The 16,322-nt window shown below is 42.8% G+C and overlaps 1 protein-coding gene across 1 annotated transcript in view; it reads left to right on the top strand.

The window, feature by feature from the left end:
- Positions 1–16,322, top strand: part of TEX264 (testis expressed 264, ER-phagy receptor) — a 511,145-nt gene that overhangs the window by 361,524 nt on the left and 133,299 nt on the right. Inside the window, exon 3 of the mRNA XM_069206754.1 lies at positions 1,268–1,430. Within this exon, the coding sequence (XP_069062855.1) occupies positions 1,268–1,430 (163 nt within the window). The remainder of the gene's footprint in view (positions 1–1,267; positions 1,431–16,322) is intronic.

Genomic DNA, 16,322 nt, shown 5'->3' with positions numbered 1-16,322 from the left:
TTGTTTTCATGGTATAAATATCGCATCCAAAACTGAAAGACATCGATTACAACACAAACTCTTCACCTAACATAACCTGGGCATTGATTCTGCATGCTCAAATTCAGTGTCCTCGATCCTGTGAAACATGTTGGCACCCAGTCTGCTTTTTAGTAACTGGGTGTGCGCAAACACTTATCAGCAGTACATAGATACACGAGTAGAAAGTCCCCTGCTCCTCGTATTTAACAATTGAGACTTCACCCAACCTAACAGTTTTAATCGGACAGTTTTAATCTTCCGGCTTCAGGTACTTTTTCTGTGCCCACTGCTTTGTAATATTATTAACTGTAACTGCATACTCACCTACATGACTCAACATGACCCTTTCAGAGCACCCCTCGCACGTCTTGTGGGTGAGTTACTACCAATTCTGTTGACCTCAGAAAGATAAAAGATGTCAAAACAACCAGCAAATCTGTAACATGCAGATTGTACAAAGTTCTCCAGAGCAGATGTATTAATCCACTGACCTATCTAACCAGCTCATGTCTGTTAGTCAATGTAATCTGCGGACTCGAGTTGGTTCGTGGTAGTCTAGTACCACTCGTTCTCAACTTGCAGTAACATTTTTTTGTTACTTCTGTGTTTATCTCCCCAGCTGGAATCCCCCAGATTTGCCTGAATTGACAACAAGATAATAATTGATGTGTATCTGAGTTTTGAAATCCACTGGTATCTTTATGTAAAGCAGGTGTGATGATTGTCAAGAGCTTGAGAAGCATTTTAGAAGTTTGAATCTGACAAAGGGTAGTGCTCATGAATTGTGTTGAGACAGTGAGCATCATCTCCTACTTCTTGCAGGTCAGACTAATCCCACTGCCTCCCTGAGCTAATGTTTGCCTGTTCATGCCCTTTTTCAAAACTCCATTATATTCACAGCCTTATGTCGTTAGTGTCAGCCGTCTAGTGGATGAGGGGCATAGTCCTAAGGTGCAGCTACTGTGCAGTGTAGATTCCTTTGGATCCTCTCTGAACTTCTTACTCAGACAGCCTCCGGTACTCCTATTTGGTATCCCACTCAACCAATAGGAATCCTCTCTTCCAACCTTATGAGTGCCCTAGAAAGGTAATATTTAGAAGTGATTGCAAGTTCATGGAATTGATGATACTGAGGCAGTCATTGGAAAGCAGGCTTGCAGACTAGCATGACATGCAAGAATGTGTGAAGTATTTCATAAATTGAAAGTAAATGTTTTTTTGAATACTTTTCTGCTTTCTTTTTCAGGAGCGGAAACTCTGTGCTCACCCTTACATTGAGATCTACAAGGGAGATCTGATCCAGTTTGTGTGCCCGCTTTCCCGACAGAGTGATTTCTATGTGCCAGAGATGAAAGAGTTGTTGAGAAAGCTCCGTGAGGAGGAGGAGGAAGCTGGAATAGTTGATACAGGTGAGTCAGTTCTATTTTCTACTGACTATTCCTGGTAAGGTCCTCTAGCACCGATCCCATCTTACCCTTAAGAGTTCTTGTACTCCACTTATCTCTCCCTAATAGCATTGAGCTGAGTAGCTTACTGTTTTCAATTAGCCTGACTAGGCCAGCACAAATTGTGTAACTTTTAACTGTGGTCCCTTAGACACAAAACATTAAAATGACAATAAGGATTCATATATGTTTTATTCATGTTTCATGATTTTATATGGGCTTATAGTTGATGTGTAATTCAGTTTGAGGCATATGAGCTTCATCAGATGGGGGTAATACCAGGCTATGTGAGGCTGTATCTGCAGGGTGCGGACAATATCTGAACACCTAGTGTTTGATGGCAGTATGTGGGCACCTGGCATATGATAACAGTCACTATGTTCCTGAGTTTATCCTTTGGCATGTGTTGGCTGTTTGTGTGTACCAAGGCTATTGTTCACAACAGCATCTTGGCATACAATATTGCACTTGATATATGATAGCAGTGCCTGGGCATACAAGGTTACAAACAATATATGATGGCATCTCCAGCAAATATATGACGACAGTGCTAGGACATGTGAGGCTACATCTGAGATACTAAGTTATCCTGGGCATGGGTGGCTATCCAAGAAACTGTGATTGCTCTAGCTGGGCATATGAGAAGAGAACCTGCATGGGGTGACAGTACTTCGGTATTAAATGGCCCCAACTTTGCATAGCTAGTGTCACCTTGTGTATAATAACAACAGTGGAACATTTTTAGAATTTAGCATTACTTGCTCTGACCGATCAGACAATTAAAATTGCAAATTACAATTAGAATTAAAATAGTTTTTAACTTTCCTGTAATTTTGCAATAAACGTGTGTTAGACTTATATGAGAGTTCCTAAAGTGGGTATTTTTTTCAATCTGTCCGCCTTCCAGAAAATGTAAGCCATTTTCTGAAACTGCACTCTGTGCCAACCCAAATGGGCATGACAAGGGCCTGATAAGTGGAAAATAAGTAAGGTTATGCGAGTGTCTAGCTGAGGGGGAGGCATATGACGACTGATGGAGCAGTTAGTTGTTGTTGTTTATCCCGTTTAAAGGGGGTGCAAACATTAAAGAGAAGAGCACATACACTGGATGACTGTACCTTGGCCTAAAGTGACCCCAACTTGCCATAGCTAAGTTCAGAATGCATGTTGATGAAGCTAGTAAAATGAAGCGAGAACTGCAAAATTTGTGAAGTAATCTTTTCTACCACACCTTATATTTCTTCCTCAATGCATTCTCCCATTCTTTCCAAAAAAAGAGCCTGACAACGTCTTGTTAATGCCCATAGAGAGTTTCTCTTTTATGTCCTTTTTTCTATTCATCACAGTATATGTTTTCAACACTGGAGGTTGTATATGATTTCAACACTTATGTTTATGTCTCGATATTGGTTGTATGAGGTTGTACCGGTTCGTATGCCAGCTATGCAGCTGAGTCTGCCCCGGGAAAATGTGCTATGTGCCAATTAACTTTCATTGTGGGTGCAGGCCTGTAGGCAAAGGTGGATAAGTTATTATTCTGTGTAATTACGTTACTACACCTCACAACTGTGGAAGAATCTGGACAACTCTCCCTCTATCCATATTGATACACTTCTACCACAAGTCCACCTCCCGTAGCCGTCAGAGCCCAAGCAATGGAAGAGGGATTAAACCTCATGTTACTTTTGCATTGAATTCTTCACCTTAATAATTCTGTAGAATGTGAGTACCCCCCCCCCCCCTTACACTTGCACCCCCTTTTAACGGCAAACACCATCATCACTAATCACTAACAGATCCATCTTTCGTCATATCCTTCCGGCCCCACCCCAGTAACTTTACTTAATTTCTCCTTAACATGCTCATTTGGGTTGACACAAGAAATTGCAAATATGAAACATTTTAAAAATAGCTCCGGCAAATGGACAGATTAAAAAAAAACAACTACTTATAGTGTGGAAGAAATCATACCCTCTGGAAAGCTCATGCAAATCTAACATATGTGTATTACAAAATACAAGACAAGTATTAAAACTATTTTATAAGCGAAATGCCATTTCCACCATCAAATCAGGTGGAGCAAGTAGTGCTAAATTCTATATATTTTTTCCATTGTGTTTTTTGTACACTTTTACAATGTAGAGAGCAGAGACGTGGACATTAAACAAAAACTCTAGATAGCCACTAACCTGTGGTGGTCGGGCTCTTCTCAGGGAAAGAATGCGAGAATACCTTGAGGAAGAGATACAACAAACAAGCTGTAGTAAAATGCTTGCTTCACTTAATTTTGCAGTTCTCGCTTCAACGTGTTAGCTTCAGAACTAGGCTGCACTTAATTGAACAGTTAAACGAAGAGTGAAAAGTACAGAACAACAAGATCACAGTGCATTTAAAATACATATAATTGTACAGTAATCCTTAGTAGTACATGGACAACTGTGCCAGCAGTGTGATGTCTGCCAAGTCTCGTTACTCACATGAATCTATGATTTCCTTCTGACTGCGTCCAACAGCGCACAAACAATAGTAGTCAGGGCATTGTTAAGTTATGCTATTCGTGCCTTAAAGCAGAACATACACCATACCACTTAAGCAGTATGTATGAGGCAACCTCTACTTTCTCCTCCCTCTTTAATATGCTTTAATTTTTGGGGTAGCTTTACTTATTAGGACAAAACTGATGTATACAATATGGCTTAGCTCTGCAACCTTGAGTTTAGTACACACAGAATGCATTTGCTAAGCATTCTTAGTCCTGCTAGCCTCTGTAGAAGTCGTAAATTTGTTTGAGGGAAGATGTCCTAATATCTCATCTAAACCTCAGAAATAGCTGGGTATTACCTGGCAAAATCTGCACAAGGACAAATCTGAGAATGTCTGTATTATCCCAAAACTCAGAATATCGAGATTGGCTACAAGCATTTAAATCCACTTCTGATATTACTAGCTAAACATGCCAATCACTATTACAAATGTAGCGAGAGCTAGAGCTTCATTTAACCACTAGTAGTAGCTTGGGATAGGATGCGGTTCTATTTGGTTCAGCAGTATCTTTAACCCCTTGGCTGCCAGGCCTTTTCCCCCCTCAGGTGCAGGCCTTTTTGTCACTATTTGGGGCAGTTTGCGCTTAGGCCCTCATAACTTTTTGTCCACTTAAGCTACCCACGACAAATTGTTTTCTAGCATCCTAGGGATTCTAGGGGTACCCAGAGTTTGTGGGTTCCCCTGGAGGAGATCAAGAAATTAGCCAAACTACAGCAAACATTTCGTTTTTGGTAAACAAATAGGAAAAAGGGCTGCAGAAGAAAGCTTGTAGTTTTTCCCTGAAAATGGCACCAACAAAGTATGTGTGGTGCTAAAATCACAATTTTCCCAGCTTTCAGGAACAGGCAGACTTGAATAAACTACATTTTTCTATGCAATTTTGGCATTTCACTGTGACATACCTCATTTTTTACAATTTTCTTTGCTTTCAGCCTCTTTCCACTTAGTGACAGAAATGAGTGTGAAACCAACGCTGGATCTCGGTCAGCTAAACATTTTTTAAAATTAGACAAAAATATAAATTCAGCAAGGGGTCATTTGTGTAGATCTTTTAAGGTTTTCCTACAGAAAGTAACAGCTGAAATAAAAAAATATTGAAATTGAGGTGAAAAAAGAGCCATTTCTGCCAACGTTTTCTTCTATAACCTTTTTCACCTATGGCAGATTGTTTGAAGCAATATACTGTTACTTCTGCTGCACTCTTCTGGTTGCGGGGATATATAGGGCTTGTAGGTTCATCAAGAACTCTAGGTACCCAGAGCCAATAAAGTAGCTGTACCTTGCAATGAGTTTTCATTGTATGCCTGGTATACAAGCAATTCATTTGGTGAAATATAAAGAGTGAAAAGTAGGTACCAAGGAAACCTTTGTATTTCCATAACAGGCACAAGATAAGGTGATGAGAAGCAGTGGTTATTTGCACATCTCTGAATTCTGGTGTCACCATAAAAGCATGTGTACTACAGGGCATTTCTCAAATAGACTTCTTTTTTACACACTGTCTTACATTTGGAAGGAAAAAATGTAGAGAAAGACAAGGGGACAATAACACTTGTTCTTCTATTCTGTGTTCCCCCAAGTCTTCCAATAAAAATGGTACCTCACTTGTGTAGGTAGGCATAATGCCCGCGACAGGAAACGCAACATGGACACATCACATTTTTACATTGAAAACCAATGTGTTTTTTGGAAATTGCCTCGCTGTGGGTTTTCACCTCTAGCTCAGCCGGCACCTAGGGAAACCTACCAAACCTGGGCATTTTTTAAAACTCGACACCTGGGGGAATCCAGGATGGGGTGACTGGTGGGGCTCTCACCAGGTTCTGTCACTCTAAATCCTTTGCAAACCTCAACATTTGGCAAAAACAACATTTTTTCCTCACATTTCGGCGATGGAAAGTTCTGGAATCTGAGAAAAGCCACAAATTTCCTTCAACCCAGCATTTCCCCAAGTCTCCCAATACAAATGTTACCTCACTTGTGTGGATAGGCCTATTGCCCGTGACAGTAAATGCCCCAAAACTCAACATGGACACATCATATTTTCCCAAAGAAAACTGACCTGTTTTTTTTGCAAAGTGCTTAGCTGTGGATTTTGGCCTCTAGCTCAGCTGGCACCTAGGGAAACCTGGGAAACCTAGCAAACCTATACATTTGTGAAAACTGGACACCTAGGGGAATTTAGAATGGGGTGAATTGTGGGGCTCTCACCAGTTTCTCTTACCCAGAATCCTTTGCAAACCTAAATATGTGGCAAAAAAACACTTGTTCCTCACATTTCAGTGGCAGAAAGTTCTGTAATCTGAGAGAACCCCACATTTCCTTCCACCCAGCATTCCTACAAGTCTCCCGATGAAAATGGTACCTCACTTGTGTGGGTAGGCCTAGTGTCCGCGATAGGAAATGCCCCACAACACTATGTGGACACATCAAAATTATCAAATACAAAAATACCTGTTTTTTTGCGGGGGCACCTGCGCTCTATGGAAACCTACGAAACCCAGACATTTCTGAAAACTAGACACCTGAGGAAGTCCAGGGAGGTGAGACTTGCATGGATCCCCCAGTTTTTTCTTACTCAGAATCCTCAGCAAACCTAAAATTTAGCTAAAAAATTATATTTTCCCCACATTTCTGTGTGGGATCACCGCGTCAGCAAAGATTTTTTACCACCAAACGTTCCCCTCAGTCACGCAATAAATATGATACCTCACTTGTGTAGGTGGGCCATGTGCGTGTGACGGGAAAGAGAAAAAACATGTCGAAATTGAGAGGGAACCAAAGCGGGTCCAAAAGGGCAGTTTAGAAAAAAACATTTTTAGGCTGACAAATAGGACAGAATTTTTATTGGTATACATGTGACAATGCTGGGTGGTAGGGATTTTGTGGATTCCTGCAGATTCTGGAAGGTTCCATCACAAAAATGTGGGGAAAATGTGTGATTTCAAGCAACGGTGGAGATTTGCAGGGCATTGTGGGTAAGAAAATGGTGTGGGATGCATGTGAAGCACACCACCCTGGACTCACCCAAGATGTTTCGTTTTCAGATGCGTCTAAGTCTTGTAGATATTTCTACATGGCAGAGTCCCAAAGTCCAAAAAGTGCAGCCCTCACCATTCCAAGTGGTCCGATTTTGAGAGTTAGACAAGCTCTCATGGCACAAATGTAAAACCAAAACCCCAAATAATCAAATAATCAAATGCCCTCTCGCTTGCTGTGGGATAAGATGTTTCAGTGTGCGGGGGAAGAGCTGAAAGACTGTTACCCCCTTCAATTGGGGTGGGGGCATAACCACGCTCAAACTGGTTGATAGCCACCACCCCACTATTTATTATTTTTTTTTTTTTATTCCCTGGCATCTAGTGCGGCTTTCTGCCCCCCAGCCCCCACCCAGGAAGTGGATCGGGGGTAATTGCCCCATCTGCCCATCGGTGGGCAGAACACCTTTGCCCCCATTTATTTGAGGTAGGGCTATGGCGATACTCCTACCCCCTTTTTTTGAAAAAAAAAATTCTTCCCTGGTGTCTGCTGGACTTTTTGCCCCCCTTGGGGGCAGATGGGCCTTACAAAAATAGGCCGACCTGCCCCCAAGGAGGGCAGGAATGGCCAACAGTACTGTTCCCCCATGGGGAGGGACCCTTGCCCCAGGGGCTGCCCCCCCCCCCAAACAAAAGACACACACACCAATCCCTGGTGTCTAGTGGTTTCTGCCTCCCTTGGGGGGGAGTTTGGCCTAAGAAAAATAGGCTGACCTGTTCCCTAGGTGGGCAGAAATGGCCTAAAATAAAATCCCCCCTCAGGGGAGCAACCCTTGCTTAAGGGGTCGCTCTCCATTTGTAAAAAATAAATAAATCCCTGGTGCCTAGTGCTTTCTGCCCCCCTTGGGGGCAGATCAGCCTATCAGATCGGCCTACCGGTAATTAAAATAGGCCGATCCACCCCTAAGGGGGACAGAAATAGCCTAAAATAAATTTGCAACCCTTGCCTAAGGGGTCGCTCGCCCTGCCTGAAATTGTCATGAAAAAGAAATCCCTGGAATCTAGTTGTTCCTGACCTCCTTGGGGGCATATTGGCCTACAGAAAAACAATTTGCCCCACAGGGGAGCAACCCTTACCTAAGGGGTAACTCCCCACGTCTAAAAATTAAAAAACAAAAAATATCCCTGGTGTCTAGCGGCTTCTGCCCCCCTGGGAGCAGATCGGCCTAATTAAAATAGGCTGATCTGCCCCCATTGGTGTCAGAAAAGGCCTTAAAAAAATGCCCCCCCAGGGGAGCGACCCTTGCTCCAGGGGTCACCCCCCTTTATTGTTTACATTACCAAAACAAAATCCCTGGTGTCTAGTGGGCATTTCTGCAGCCCTATCGCTTTATGATTGGGCTGCAGAAATGCTCAGAAAGACATCAAAGGAAACACCTTTCCTTTCCTTTGATGCCTCTCTGCCTGCCCCCACCCCCGATTAGAAGAGAAATGCTTTCATTTCTCTTCCAATCACGCTTGAAGGGGGCGGCCCCTGATGAGGTCAGTGCGCGATCGTGCGCTGACCTCACCGGATGTCACTGGAGGGGGCATGGGCGTAGGAAGTGTGGGGGATGCGGGGGATGTATCCCCCCCCAGATTTTGGAGGGTGGGGGACACGGGGGACGACGGTGGGGGGGACAAGGGGACACGATAATTTCCCCTCTCACATCTATAATTCAGAGGGCCATTAGCGCACAAAAGCGCTACTTATGATAGCCCTGTAACGACCATCCTCCAATCTGATGGTAACAGAATGAAGGTGAGTCGGGAGGCCCCCTGCGCCCTCTGCCCTTTTGTTTGTTCTGTTCACAGCTGTGGGCATTAAGGGTGCTCATAAGAACAAAGGGCACGAGGCGGAGAAAAGAGTTTTGGATGATTGCGTCTGCATCACCTGCTGCCTTGAAGAGGAGCACTGCAGGATGCCTTCTAGAGGAGCTACAAGACAATGAGGAAGATCTAAAGAGAGAACAGAGTCCCTCTCAGCCTGACACCTGCAGGCTAGAAAGGAGACTCTGTGAAACACAATATTTGTATTTGCCTAAGATCACACCAGTTGGTGAAACAGTGAAGTCGAGATTGAGCCCAGGTTTTACCTTTTCACACAACAATTTAGCTATTAGAAGGGTATATTTTTCTAACATTTATGTTTAATGTTTTGTTATCTAGGTAATGAAGCGCTTGATTACAGTGTGGCTAACAGGGAGAAGCCATAGATCATTTTGGGCCGTTATGCCTAGCGTTATTATTTATGTTGTTGTTATCGTTACATACTTCAGCATATTGAAGTATATTATCTTTTCTCTATCTTTTCTTCACTGTTCTCTGAAACAATCTACTCTATGCCTATCCCGCTGCACCCTACACCACCTTTCTCCACTCTGTGCTACTCTACGCCACTGCAGTCTATGCTGTGCCACTCCACTCTACACCACGCCACTGCAATCTATGCTATTCTACTCTAACCAGCGTACACTACACCCCTGCACTCTGCCAGTGCACTGTTTACCACTTTACTCAAAACCAATGCACTCTATCCCACTGCACTCTATGCCAATCTACTCTGCACCACAGCACTCTATTCCACTGCTTTCAATGCCACTGTACTCTGCGCCACAGCACTCTATGCCACTGCACTCTGTCACTTTGCAATACACCACTGTACTCTGCGACCCTCTAATCTGCAATATTGCACTTTCTGCCACTGAACTCCATGCCACTCTACTCTGCACCACTGCACTCAATGCCACTGTGCTCTGTCCCACTGCACTCTTTTCTGCACCACTGCACTCTAATCTAGTCTACACCACTCCACTGTAGGGCACTTCACTCTACTTTGAAATCATCTCCTCTATGCCACTGCAATCTACGCAACTCTTCTCTATGCTATGCCAGTCTAATCTATCCTGCACCACGCCAATGTACCCTGCACCACTCTATGCTACTGCACTCTACATCACTATGCTCCACTCTGCAACAATCTACCCTTCACCACTATACTGTACTCTGCAGCAATCTACTCCATGCCACTGCACTCTATGCCACTCTATTCTACTCTGCACCACTGTACTCTACGCCACTCTTCTCTACTCTGCATCACTCTACATCACTGCACTCTACACCAATGCATTCTATGCCACTCTACTCAACAGCACTGCCCTTTATGACACCCTACTCTGCAACACTGCACTCTGCCACTGAACTATATTCCTCTCTACTCTGCACCACAGCACTCTGCACCGCTCAACTATATGCCACTCTACTGCACTCTACACCAGTGTACTATATGCCACTACACTCTATGCCACTCTACTCTGCATCACTGCACTCTACCACTGCACTCTACACCAGTCTACTCTACCTTGCACCACTCCACTCTACCATGCAACGCATTACTCTATTACACAGCACTCTGAACCACTGCAATCTATGCTGTGCCACTCCACTCTGCTCCCCTCTACTCTTCACCACTATACGCTACTGCACTGTACGCTAAACCAGTGCAGGATTCACCAATGCACTCTACACCACTTTACTCAAAACCAATGCACTCTGTATCACTACACTCTACACCAATCTACTTTGCACCACTGCACTCTATGCCACTTCACTCTAGACCACCCAACTCCACTCTGAGACTTCACTCTGACATTACACTCCATGATACTAGACCCTGACACTCTATTCCATTAAACTCTAACACTTTCTCCACTCTAACTCTCTACACAACTCCCTATACGCCACTCCATTCCACTTTACTCCACTGTATGCCACTCCACACCATTGTATGCCACTTCAATATACGATACTCTACTCAATGCCACTGCACAACCCTCTATGGCACTCCACTATACAACAATGTACTATGTTCACTGTAACATTCTACCCAACTTTCTCTATGCCACTTCACATTACTTACCTTCACTCTACTCCAGTTCACTCTTCCTTATGCCTTTCCACTCTACGACACTCTATTACACTGTGACACTACTCCACTCTACTACTACTTTATGGCATTGGCGCTTGATTAGAGATTCAGATCGCCTTCTCACTCATATGAGACGTGAGTCCGATTTATCTTCGCCGTTTTGGTTACAAGCACTCTGTAACCCTTTTAACTCGAGCTTAACGAAGGCTTAGGATGATCCTGATACTTGTCTATGGGATCGAAATATCGTCAGCCAAAGTACCTTGACTTGAATTTGTGATATTGTACATAAGTTGGCATAAGCATAGGTACTATGAGATAATGTCTTCTTGATTCACTATTTGAGTCATTCATGTAAAAGTTGGTGTATAAAAGCCTGTAAATCATTATTGTGGATGCTAAACTTGTAGGAAAGTAGCCTCTTTCTACCTTGGTTACCCCCACATTTGACCTGTTTGCCAGTGTGTTTGAGTGTGTCTGCTGGGATCCTGCTAATCAGGACGCCAGTAGTTATGCTCTCTCCCTTAAATTATGATTGTTGCATACTGGTAACACAGTATTTCACCCAAAATTGGCATACTGGTGCCCCCTTATAAGTCCCTAGTATATGTTACTTAGGTACTGAAGGACTCCTGTGTGCACTGGCGGGTCTTCTGTGGGCTCTCTGAGTTGCTGAGAGCCCACTCTGACTCCTCCTCCTGGGTAGAGTCCACCAGGTCCCTCCTGGTCCCAGGCAGTGCCATTTTCCGCTAACCGTGAGTTTTGCGTGTGCAAGGTTTGTTGGTGGAATCCAGTGACGCAAACCAGACTGCCATCATTCATCCGGTGTGGGATATCATCTGCACCAACCAGGAACCCGCGTCCATCTTCTTGGGTGCAGTACTGACTGCTGTTGTTCACCAGTGGTTCTTCTTTTGCACCTTGATTCGGGTTAGCAGGGGCTCCTGTCCTCCCTGGACTCTTCTGTGCTTCTTGGACCTAGTCCCATTCTTCCACAGGTCTTTAGGTCCAGGAATCCACCCTTTGTGTCTTGAAGTATCTTCTGGTTCTTGCATTATCTTCTTTCTCATGTTCTTGTGTGTTCTAGGAAAGTTACTGTGATTTACTCCTGCTTTCCTGGGCTCTGAGGTGGGTTCTATTACTTACCTTTGGTGTTTTCTAATACTCCCAGCGCCCCTCTACACACCACACTTGCCTAGGTGGGAAACCAACATTCGCATTCTACTTACTTAGTATATGGTTTGGGTTTCCCCTAGGCCCATTTCTAACCATTGTGATTTTCACTAATTGCACTTTTCTAACTGTTTTTATTGCTATTGCTGCATGCTAGTGTATATAATTGGTGTATTACTTACCTCCTAAGGGAGTATAGTCTCTATGGTATTTTTGGCATTTGTGTCACTAAAATAAAGTACCTTTATTTTTGTAACACTGAGTATTTTCTTTCATGTGTGTGAGTGCTGTGTGACTACAGTGGTATTGCATGAGCTTTGCATGTCTCCTAGATAAGCCTTGGCTACAGCTACCCCTAGAGAGCCTGGCTTCTAGACACTGCCTACATTTCACTAATAAGGGATAACTGGACCTGGTATAAGGTGTAAGTACCATAGGTACCCAATACAATCCAGGCCAGCCTCCTCTAAACCACTGTACTATATAGGTTACTTTTTACATTTTTATTGTGATTGGTGACATTGGGTCATCCAGATAACTTGTGTAATGCCCAAATACCAGTCTTTCTCGATTTCCCCTGTTGATGTTTTCCCACTACATTTGATCTTTTATATTTTGATTGAATAAATGTATGAAACATTCCATTTGCATACTACTTTAATATCATTGTTAATGGGAATGGTGATGCATTTTATTCAAAGGACCCCTGTTCCTTTAAAGTTAGTTTACTGCTCCATTTTAGGACACTCTACTTACTCCATGACACTACGCCACACCAGTCGATGACACATCATTCTCCTTTATGCCATTAACTTTGAGCCATGCTGAATAGTAGTCTCACTAGTGTACAGCATGGCTAAAACACATTGGCAAAGGCAATAGACCTTGCATAGGCGAGACCTATTGGCTTTGCCAATGCTTGTTTATGAGGTATGAACTTCAAGGTGACTTGCAATATCCTTATGTACGCCAGGGGTATTTTACCTCATATAATACAATGGTCGCACCTACAACTTTCCCACAAACCACTTAAAACCTTAGTGCATAGCTTCTGTCATTCCAAGCTATTAAAGTAGAGCAGAAGAAAGAAAAGCAACATTCCATTTTTTGCTTTAAACAGCTGCATTGATTATGCTCTGTGACCTGATCTACCTTTTACCTTGGCTGCTAGCTCTGGCAGAAGGCACTGTAATGTCAGAACTCTACTGTAATAACCCTATCATAGTCCTTTTCCGATGTCTTTTCTTTATAATCAGTGAATGTCTTTTCTTTATACGCAGTGACTTGGTGCCTCACAAACAGCTGTTTCTAAAGAAATGCATGACTGTAGTTTATACAGAGATTAGAGAATCCAAGTTTATATAGCCTGTAACTGCAAGAGCTTCTTCAGTTGAAATGCTTCTAGTTATGACTGATGTGGAGCTGAGCTGCCCAAGATCACACACAGGAGTAGAAGTGTTATTAGAACTATGGTTTCCAAGCACAGTTTACAACTCTTGTACCTAATCGCTTTTCATATCTCCAGTGCGGTTCCAATTGGCATGAGGTGAAGGGCATGGTGGGTGTGGGGCGCAAAGGGTATGTTCTTCCTTTTTACCCTCCTACCTTTATTTGCTTGGTGCATGAAGATGCAAGGTTAATCAACATGTTATTTTCACATTTGAGCTAATTACTTTGTGAATGTAAATAACAATTAAAGATACTTTCAGACTGTGAAAACATGCCTTCCTTTCTCCCTATTTCACTTCCAATATATATGATTGTGTATATTTATCGGAGCCTGCAGTTAGTAAACAACGAGCGATTTGTATAGGGTTGATTGAAAGTCCCCAAGGCGGTCCCTGTCCCCTCCAGAAATTTATTGTCTCCTACGCCCCTGGGAGGGGGGGACCAGGGGTGGAAGGTGAAGCGATTACCCTTCTATCCCTGCCCTGGGGCTGGGTGGGATTCCCATGGGCCGGGTGCAGGACGAGCTCGTCCCCGGCACCCAAGGGTTTAAAGGACAAGATCGCCATTGTACAACATGGTCCAACCTTTTGATAATGCAGCAGTCAGCCATACCCTCACTATTGCTCTGTGAAAAATGATAATGTTCTTATTTTGTAACACATATCTCTACCAATTTTTTTAAAACTTGTATTTTTGAAGTTATTTATCCACTTTATTTTTTAGTGTATTGTTTTCTTAGTTTTTTGCCATCCGCATCATATATTTTGTGGTTTTTTTAAAATGTCCTTTAGTTATTCTAGCACATTTGTCGAAACTATCAAAATGTCGATTCTATGCAGTTTCTTTTGTTTAACAATATTTTCAATTTCATTGTTTCCTATACTTTGCCGTGGAGCCCTACCCTCATGGGGTAACAACCAACTCCAGACTTCTTCTTCTTTGTTGTGTCTGACTGGAGAGGTATAACTTACGTTCCTGGGTACACGTAGTTAGGGTGTACATTTTATAATTATTTATAAAAATAACAGAACCACTTAAGTTTAAGCTGCTAAACAACCACTGGGTCTCAGCCACTGCTTAATTTGATATTTACCGGACATTCATCAGACAATTATCGACGGAAAACACAAAAAGAGGAAGGAAGGAGAAAGGGGAGGACAAAGAACTATCACAGAGAGACAAAGCAGGAATATGCAAGAGTGAGATAAAAGGGCAGGGAGTGTCTGATAGTGGATTGAGGAGGCTTGAGGTGTATTCATGACTACACAGCCTTGCTCTTCGGCACACTGACATCTAATATCACCCGCCAGCTTCCGAACAGAGCTTTGGGCACTGGCACTCATTCTTTTGTAAACAAAGCACTACTGACAACATTCCTTCACTTTTTTCTTGGTTGTGCTAATACGAGTTTCATGGTCCCTTTGCAAAGGTACTTTAAGGCAGTCCAGTCCATATGACCTTAACCTCTGTTGCAAGGCTGAGCCAACCCACTCTTGATACCTTTGCGCCCTGGAATGCGTAATAAACAGAACTCCGTATGCCTGCTTCTGTTGAATAATGTCCCACCTTTATGTTTATAGAATGTTACTGAAGTTTTCAAGCAGTTCACTAACAATATGGTAAAACAAATGTTCCCATTTGCACCATTCTTCCACATAATTTTCCTTTTCTACACCAATTAAGAATAATTCTGTGTTCTCCTCCTTAGTTACCCAGGCAATTATATTCCCTGGTAACAGAGAGGTGTGTGCTTTGCTGTCACTATTCAGAATACGTAGATCTACTGGTTCCTAATGGCTTGGAGATCTGTAACGTCATGCCTTTATCACTTACACCTGACAAGCTTGACACCCTTGTCACTTAGCTGCAGAGGGTCTCTGGCCTTTTGTTATAATGATGAGAACACTTTGTGCTGGTGACCTCTGCACCCCTTCCTTTAATAACCATGTCTGAGCTTGTTTCTGTTAGCATGGCAGTCCGTTGCAGGTCTCTGTATCTGTACCATCCTTTAAGTGCCCAGGGTTGGACTAGCTGGTCTCTAGTTATTGTAGGTTCTGTGTTTTCTTCAAGTGACATGAAAATATTAGCTTGTGCTCCTATTCCTTCAGTAAACAAGACGTGACTTTTATTTTTCCTGTGATATGAAGGTATATTTACCCCTGTTTTCCATGTCTAGTTCTTGACATGCTACTTTCTAGTGTACTGAAGTACCACTCATCCTCTCCCTTTAGAGCTATTGGGCAAATGATCTGGTCTAAAATGTGTCCCAACCAAAGAACACACTCTCAATTAAAGTGTAAATTAAAGTGTAAAATGACACTTTACCTACTTAAACTCATAGACGAGCTAAAGCAGCCATCTATTTGCAATTTAGATGTCCACTCCCTGACCGTTCTTAGTGAGCAACTCTCCAACATTTTTCTAAATAAAACCAGAACACAGATTAAAGCTGAAACTGTTATCTATCTACCATACCTTGAATGAAACAGAAAGTTATAACTTCTTTTGAATACCTTAGATTGGGGAGAGCCTACATTTGATACCTTTCTTAATATTTTGGACCCCAAACCTATATCAGTGACAACAGAGTCATTCCACCTGGCTCACAATTAGGCATTTGTCCAGCAAAATATCTGCAACAACTGGCACTTTTCATCAGTGCAGAGATCAGGATGATTTTATCTCTGTCCCTCGCAGCTGGCCACATGCCAGCGTTTAAGGAAACTAACAATTATATAACCATTT

The sequence above is a fragment of the Pleurodeles waltl genome, chromosome 9 (genome assembly GCF_031143425.1).
Source record: "Pleurodeles waltl isolate 20211129_DDA chromosome 9, aPleWal1.hap1.20221129, whole genome shotgun sequence".
NCBI classification, from domain to species: Eukaryota; Metazoa; Chordata; class Amphibia; order Caudata; family Salamandridae; genus Pleurodeles; species Pleurodeles waltl.
Note: the sequence above shows the minus strand (reverse complement) of the source record. Positions and strands in the feature narration are given on the sequence as shown.